The sequence below is a fragment of the Phytophthora infestans genome, genomic scaffold (genome assembly GCF_000142945.1).
Source record: "Phytophthora infestans T30-4 supercont1.79 genomic scaffold, whole genome shotgun sequence".
Classification (NCBI taxonomy): domain Eukaryota; phylum Oomycota; class Peronosporomycetes; order Peronosporales; family Peronosporaceae; genus Phytophthora; species Phytophthora infestans.
In genome coordinates this window covers 273,507-281,770 of record NW_003303680.1, presented here as the reverse complement: position 1 = coordinate 281,770, position 8,264 = coordinate 273,507, and the positions used below count along the sequence as shown (strand labels likewise).

The following is an 8,264-nucleotide window of genomic DNA, read 5'->3' as shown; positions in this document are numbered from 1 at the left end:
TTCTAGCATTCATGTCTTTAGACAATCCTATCCCGCTTTAGGGTGCAGATAAAAGACTAACTCTAAGGGTTATCGAAGGGACTTCTGTAAGCAATCTTCAGCATCAACGTGTCTTGAGCCAGTTGGAAACTCCCCCCAATTGCAAACGCGCAATATTAAAACTATAGTTCTGTCAAGTCTCGATAAAATCAGTCACGACCTTCATCGGATTACGGCTTACAGGTATCAAGTTTAGTCACGACCGTATTCAGATTACTGGACGACCTTTTCAAATGCTGTGACGACCGTTGTCGGCTAAAGTACGACGCATTATCTTTTGAGTCCTTGTTCGGATTGGACAACACCACTTCCCTTTTTTTCAGGCATTGAATTTTCTCGACCAACAATGAGCGTTAACGCTCGTGGCTATCTCTTAATCACATGCGTGATGGCGGTTTATTCCGTTTCGAGCGCCCAGTTGCAACCAGAGTCTTACTTCACTGAAGGGTGCTGGAACGTTGACTTCAAAACGGCCGAAAAAGTTGCCGAGTGCTGCATGGCCAAGGGAGGCAGGTCGGCGGATTTGTTATTGTGCTGCATGACAAGCTGCCAGTTTGGATCCCCGTGTCTTTGAGGAACTCTTCTCCGACACAACAACAAATATTTGACTCACTGCCGCCATTCAGAGGACGCGTCGAAGAAGACGCTCGCAAGCGTTTTCACTTGTCCCTTATCTTCTTGTTTAATTCTGGAGATACCTGTTCAAGGAGATGCCATGACACTCAAGCTCTCCTGCATATCGGCTGCCCGCTTGAGAAGCGGCATTGGGAAGAATAAATGCGGAAAGATAATAAATCATTGGGGACTTTCATACAAAGCTCTAAAAGTGTTCAATTTTCTGACAGGGGAGATATCGTGTGAAAAGATTAGCTTAAGAATCGGTTTTTCTCGTAATGCAAAATTAAGGTGAAACCGGCACTTTAGGCAAAATAACCTTCAAAAGCAGACAGAAGCTATACCAGAAGCTACGCATTAGGACCTACACATCTGTAGTGTAAGCTGACACCGCTCACAACTACAAAATGACACTCGGTGCGTCAAATAGTTTTCTCCAACCTCAGTTACACTATTAATTTTCTTAAAAGGTAATCAGGAGAACGAAAACGCGTGGCGGGGTGTGTGTATCCCAAGATCGTGCTACACAACGTCCCAGTGGGTCAAGAAGCGGTGTCACCCCTTAAGGCGTTGCCAATGACCCGCAAACTCGATCGCTACCTTCCCTCTTTTGTAAGACCGAACCTCAGGGTCGGTCTTAAATTGAAGGGGTCGTTTGATCAATTGATTTTATCAAATGTACCGGTACCTCCAATCCTGGTCACAAGATACCGATATAAAGGGTTTTACAAAACTCTGTGCATTTTAAAATGATATAGCGGTATTGTTCGGTTTTAATTAACTGCTGCGTGAAAATACGAGGTCTGAAATGGACAAGCAATTCACAAACCAAGTCAAAATTACCTCTAACCTCCGGATTGTACTGGGTGAGAATCAGTTTTTTATTATTAAATAAAGGTCATCAAGTGAAGAGGATATTCATTGGTGAACTACGTCCAAAAAGACCCGATATCCATCGAAAAGCTGCAATATCCGCCAGAAGAGAACAAAGTCGTAGACGAAACCACTGAAATGGGTCGTAAGCAGGACCGGAAGAAGCAAATGTCCTTCCTGGACAAGCAGGACATCATCACGGCATGTCCTCGTCTTCAGGGCTGTAATATTCACTAGTCCTGACACCTGTGCTTTCAGTAGTTTCTAAAGACCGGCGCGGGTATCGAATTTCAGAGCCCCACGCTTCATATAAGGGCGTGGGGCACGCTCACGCTGAACCCTTTAGCAGCCATGATGCAGCAAGGCGAGTGTTCCCATGTAGCGGTACAACTCTGAAAAGTGATTCCTCCGGATAGTGATGAAAAGGGGCCGACGGTAATCACTCACAACAGTCGGTACAGTAAATAACTTTAGAACTGATGCCGTAGTAAACGGTACTGCTCAATGTACGGCAAATCACGGTGTCAGACGCTATCAGTTGAGGTTTTCGGTACATGGAACAGTAATGGCTACTACGGTATCAGTTCTGAAGTTATTTATTGTTCGAGCACAAGTATTTGAAACGAAAATCGACGGATATCAACATAATAATACAGAAGTAAAGGTACCGGTATAGGAGTTTCAAAATTATACCGTCACTTCACAGCTCCTTCCTGCTGGGCCAGCCCTTCAGTGGTGGCATTTCCGCTTTTTCTTTTCTGCTTTAAAATCCACCTAGCATTTGCAGTCATGCGTCTGACCTTTCGTCATCGCAAACGCTATACATATTTTTTAATTGAAGATATCGTCCCAAAGCTTCGCCACGGGAAGAGACCATTTTGTTAGCAAAAGATTTCTTCGAGCAAGCCAAGAGAACAGAGACAAGGCAGAGGCGAAGAAAGTGGCGAGCAATTTGATAACAGATCAGACTCAGGCAAATGGAGCTGTAACCACAGGATTTAGCTCGATATTGAGAGAGAAAAAAATATTTTGCAAAAAGTGAACTAGTCCACAAAGATTAAGTTAAGATACCGCCCTCACTTAGATCCGCTTCAAGCAGCCATAGCCGAAAATTCGCAGGAGTAAATCTCGTATACTAAAAGGTTACACACGCCGCGGCCTACACCCTGAAGAGTGACATAGTCTCATGAAAAGTCCAGCAAAGCCTCGCATGGAGATGTGGGCTACTGCGGCGCGCCTTGTTAACAGAACAAGAGCGCTACCGGCTTGGGTTTGGCTGAGTAGTATTGATGTTACTTAACTGCTTTGGCTAACGACTTCCTATACCCGGTACAGCGCCGCTGTCCCTGACCCGGCCTCTCGCTGTTCGTCTTCCGGCCAACTTGGCCAATTCTCCCCTCTTTCTCTCCACTTTTGGGGGGTCATGAGGATGCTATATCGCATCGATTATCGATTGGCCGATCGCCACTGAGCCACATCGCCATCCATATGAGTTAATACCGAATTCCATCTTTGCAGTTGTGCTGTGTCACTTGTGACGTGCATTTGGAAGCTACGTTTGGAGTCCATTGCAAGGTTAGCCAGGCAGTCGGCCATCTTATTCTGCCCTCTGAGGTGGTGATGCCATTGGATGACATTTAGCTTGTCCGCTATTTTGCGGCTACTCCAGTAGTAATTGCGCAGGTGTTTGGCCTTGAAGGGTTTTCTTTGTGCCTGCTGCCGGATTATCATGGCGCTGTCCCCGATGACGTGCAACGGCTCATACTTTCGTGCTTCGCACGCTTTGAGCCCTGCAAGGAGGCCCATATTTTCCGCCATATTATTGGTGGTCTTCTTGCTGGCATAGGCCATAGATCCTATCCAGCACACTTGTACACCTGCCACCATCGCTCCCGTCCGAACGACGATGGCCCCGCTTCCGCCAAGGACCGGGTTGCCTCGTGAGCCCCCATCGAAAAACAGCAGATGAGCATGGGACCCGGTGCCTGTCATGAATTCTGGTTCCATCACCACTTCGGTCGCGAGGACTGTCCGCAGTAATTGCTGCGCCATTCTTGCATGCGTCGATTGCGTCTGTGTGCTTAGATGCCTATAAACTGTTTCGTATCCATCTCGGAGTCTAGCCTTCATCTGCGCAGTGCGGTGAGAGTCCGTAATATGGTTAAGTGCATCGAAGTGACCAACTCGTCATCGCCACACTGCATGAAAGTACAGCACGGCACCTAGTCTCCAGCAATGGCTCACCAGTGTAGTGACCGCTTCGATGAAAAGGATAGAGGAGTTGTGTTCGAACATTGACTCTGCTTTCTTCCGAATGCCCGCAGGAACTTGGGGAAGAGATAGACTGAAATGCGCGCGTTTGAAAAGGCCTGCTGGGACCCCTGCCTTCATCCAAGGCTTTGTCAGCTGGCCCCTCAGTTTTTCTGCGGCTGGGCAGGTCCAAAACACGTGATAGATATCAACCTCAGTGAGGTGAATGCAGCCAGTATGAGGGCAGCCCACCTTGTGACTACCAACATCATATAGTGAGAAAGCGCTCCATTTCAGACGGATGAGAAGCTGTTCCTCCCACGGGCCCAACCGACGATTCTGCGGACTTGTTTCCAGGCAAAGGCATTCAAATTCGCCGCTGCTACGTTGTCTGCATTTGTCCATATCAATTGTCGCTCGCTAGCCTTAGACGCCCCTCTTTTTAGAGCGTGCAGCGCTGCTCGTTTCTTGTAATCATTCCTGGGCCGGGTCCACCGCCGACCACCCACCCACAAGCATACAGATACGGGTGCGGCCGTACAGGTAAAACCGCGGTGTTCGGACCTAGCTCCGAGATTAGACAGCGGTGCAGCGTGTGTAAGCTGTCCACCTTCCGACATGCTGTAGGTCCTGCAGCCTCCGTCCGAAGTATCGCCTCGACCGTATCCCCGCGACGCAGAGTGACTGTTAGCGGATGATCCCGTGGATTCGCAGTGAATCGCACTTCCGATGGGTACGCTGGGACTTCCGCAATGATGACGAAGTTACTAACCAGTGTCAAGGCCAAATTCTCGTTCTGGGCTTTCTTGCAACTCCCATTCCGCGTGATTCTGAAGGTGAAATTCAAGCGACCTGTGGTCATTCTCGTCCAAGTGACCATGTCTTGTAGAATTGTGTTGGTTTGTCCATATAAATGACACGCCTGTGCCAACGTTGTCCAGATCCCATTCCGGTCCCAAACTCTAACCGTAATCATGTCTGTATACGGCAGCCATTCCACCGCGAACTTAATAAGGGATACCTGTTTCAGCTGTGACCTTACCGGGGTGATGTTGGCTAGGAGTGTCCTGCAGTCCATACTTAGAGTGTCCTTCCTTCCACTTCATGTGAATCGTGTCCGACTGACTGTATATTGCCATGGCAAGCGGGTTCAAAAGTGCAGGTAATTCTTCGACTCCTTTCGGTGCCCCAGCCATGCTGACGAGTAATTTTCCTGTTTCCCATAGTGTGGACTGGTGTCGAAATGTGTCGGATGTTGGTCAACGTACCCTGGTGTGATGTAGACACTTGGTGCTACAGGAAAGCGTTTACGGTTGAAAAGGACGTCTCCGACGATGTGAGCTTGCCTTGTTGCTGAATGGGCCCACGTGCCGACTACTATTGCTGCAAGCGCTAGGATTTCCACGCGTAGGTTAGGCAGTGATAGACCTCCTCTGTGTCTGGGCAAGGCTGCCAAGTCTGCGTCAAGCCACTTTACCATTCTCCGCATCGGTTGTGAAGTGTCCGTGCCAGACGTAGTGTTTAATTCTCGTGTCCATGGCCTGGACCTCCATCACCGACGGCCATGCGTGACGCGCTATATAGAGGAGTTTCGGTACAATGATGGCACTGGCAATCCTGCTGCGATGGTCGACAGTGAGGGTTTTTTGGCTTGGCAGCCGCAATCTTGCTGTAAGTTGTTGCAGAGCTACCGTCCACGACCTCTGTGGATTCCGTTTACTTCCAACTTGAATACCAAGGTACCTGCAGGTTGCATCGGTCGGTTGGTAGTGCAGTTCAGGCGGTAGTGTCATTGATGGAGTCGCTCCCTCCGGATTTAGTGCTACAACCAGTGTCTTGTCGGTCTTAATTTGCAGCCCCGACGCCTTGCCAAAGGAGGATACCACGTGGAGTAGCGCAGGGATGTCCTTCGGGTTGGCGACAAAGGCCGCAGTGTCGTCTGCGTAGCCCGCAACCCGCAGCTCAAATCGACCAGCCTCTGAATGAACTATGACCCCTTTGCATCCCATAAAACCGTCCAATTTTCTGTACAGAGGGTCCAAAGCCAGGATGAACAGCATCGGTGCCAAGGGGCGGCCCTGCCGAATTCCGCTCGTAACCCGTACATATCGTGAGGTGGACCCATTCACCAGGAAACGCGCCCGTGTACCTTCAAGTGTACTGTCAATTGCTCGGACAAATTTTTCTGGGTATCCTTTCCGTCTAAGAACGGACAGCATGTATGCTCGATCGAGTGAGTCGTAGGCCTTCTTGAAGTCCCGCAGTAGTGCAGAAGCCTCTCTCTGAGAGAGATCAGTGAGTACCATACTTTGTGCTGCCTCGTGTCGTGGATTTATCTACCAGGAACGAAGCCATTTTGGTTGGGGTGTATGTGATCTGGCAGCGTCATGCTGACTCTACTTGCCAGTATCTTCATCAGGAGCTTATAGTCCGTGTTAAGCAGGGCAATTGGGCGGAAGTTGAGTGCATTTCGCGAGGATCCCCCTTTTTTGAGGCAGAAGGTATCCGCGTCCAGAAATGAAGGCGGGAAGACTCCTGCGTCGTACCAGAGATCATAAGATTTTGCCAGAATCGGAATGAGTAGGTTTTCGTAGTCTCGATACCATCCATTGCCCAGACTATCCGGACCCGGCGCTTTGCCTCGTTCACATTTCTGGATGGCAGCCCTCACGTCGTCCTCAGTAATTTCTGCAGCGCTAGCGGTCTGAGCTGGTGTGGATTGGTCCGCTTGGGGAATCCAATTGCCGACTTCCTCTACATTGGGCCAGTCCGCAGCATCTTGCTGTAGAATTGGTGTCCACGCGTCCGCCATGGTGTCAGCTTTGTCGTGAACTCCTCTCACTGGTACGCCTGGGATCGGGTCCAGCTTATGGACAGTATCGTCGCTAAATTTAGACGATACTCTCCTAAAGAAGGAACGTGTAGTTTTGCATGCCCAGTGGGTTGCTTCTTGGAACAAGCGGCGTTGTCCAAGCTCGTTTCTAGTCTGCTTGCACTCGGCAATAGCTCGCCGTAAGCGAGCTTCACGAGTCAGCCCCGCTGTTGTGTCTAGAGTAAGTCCGTCTAGCTGGTCAGTGATTGATTCTACCGTCGGAGGTTGACCCATTTTATCTTGTAGCAGACGGTGCTGCTGACGTACCAATCGGGCCAATTTCTATTTGAGAGATTGTCTCCTTGATTTACGCCGCTCTCTAATACATAGTCGGGTTCTACGAGCAATTTCACTCTTCAACGCCTCCCACTGCACGCTGGCCTCTTCCGCTGAGTACTCATTTTTGCTAAAGCGATCAGCAAACTCTGTTAGAATATGAGTGGTAACTCCTTGACTGCGACCTCTGCAAATTGAGGTACCGGGTGAATTCGTGGTGGCCGGCGGATTCGGATAGGGTCCTCCGGTGATGACGTGCAGTTTAGTTCCGAGATGATCCGACTTGGCTCCGAACTGAACTGTGTGCCAGTCGGTCACCCACGACAGTGTGCAAGGTGACATATACCACCGATCCAGCCGTGAGGATGCCTCTGTTCCCCCAGGAAGCGTGTAATGACAAGTGTGAGACTCGAAGTGGTGTCGTAGTAGATCTTCATATGTCCATTTCGACGGTCGTGCCACTGCGATCGGGTCCAGAAGGTCCCATATGTTAAGCAAAGCCCGCAGCGCCGGTGCGTCATGGCCTCCGGATGCGCTGGTGAAGCTGCAGTCAGCCCATTCATTCAGGTAACAGTTAAAGTCACCTCCAACGAAGAGCCATTACCCCAGCAGGAAACCCAATATTTTGCAATGTTTTGTAAGACGTCTCTCTGAGCGCGGAAGTGTGAGGTGCGTATACGCTGCAAATAATTGCCGGGGTGCCATCAAGATTCCCTCTTACCGCCGTGAAATTCTGAGTCCATTTATCTTCCAGATAGGGCGTCATGGCCTTATTAATAAACGCGCCATACGGGTTTGCCCAGATCGCCACACAACCCCTCCTGTCATCGGCAGGTGTCCAAAAGGAGTAATTCGGCTGCCGTGGGCCCGTCTGGAACCCCCACCTCCTCGCAAAAAGTCTTTTGTACGCTTCCATCTCTCCGGCCGCGACATGCGTCTCCTGCAACAAGAGTACATCTGAGTTTCCATGGGAGTCCGATGTCCCGAAAGCCGTGAACCCGTTCGATCTCTCCTTTTCTATCGCACCGAGTCCATTGCCATTTTGTGTAATGATCCCTAGCGTTTGCTCTTCTGGGTGGAGCCGTTGTTCCGCCAGTTTTGCTGCTCTGGCTGCGTCCTTATCAGCTTTCCTTATTCTCTTCGTGCGCAATTTCTTGTCTTGCGCAAACGGTTCCTCTAGTGCAGTGAATTGGTCTGTTACTTGTATTGGGTCGAAGAATTCCACAAGTCCTGTGTTTTCGCGATGTATCCCCACGTAGTATGTAAAGTTTTGTGTAATTTCTTGTAATTGGATCTGTATTCTCCTTCTCCTCAGATCCAGCACACTTGCCCGTCCAGC

The 8,264-nt window shown here is 49.7% G+C and overlaps 1 protein-coding gene across 1 annotated transcript; it reads left to right on the top strand.

The window, feature by feature from the left end:
* Positions 1–385: 385 nt before the first annotated feature.
* Positions 386–613, top strand: PITG_23136 (cys-rich secreted peptide protein, putative; the record flags this gene model as incomplete). The annotated part of the gene is made up of 1 exon (XM_002997254.1): positions 386–613. One exon carries the CDS (start codon positions 386–388, stop codon positions 611–613), a length of 228 nt encoding a protein of 75 aa, XP_002997300.1.
* Positions 614–8,264: the final 7,651 nt, after the last annotated feature.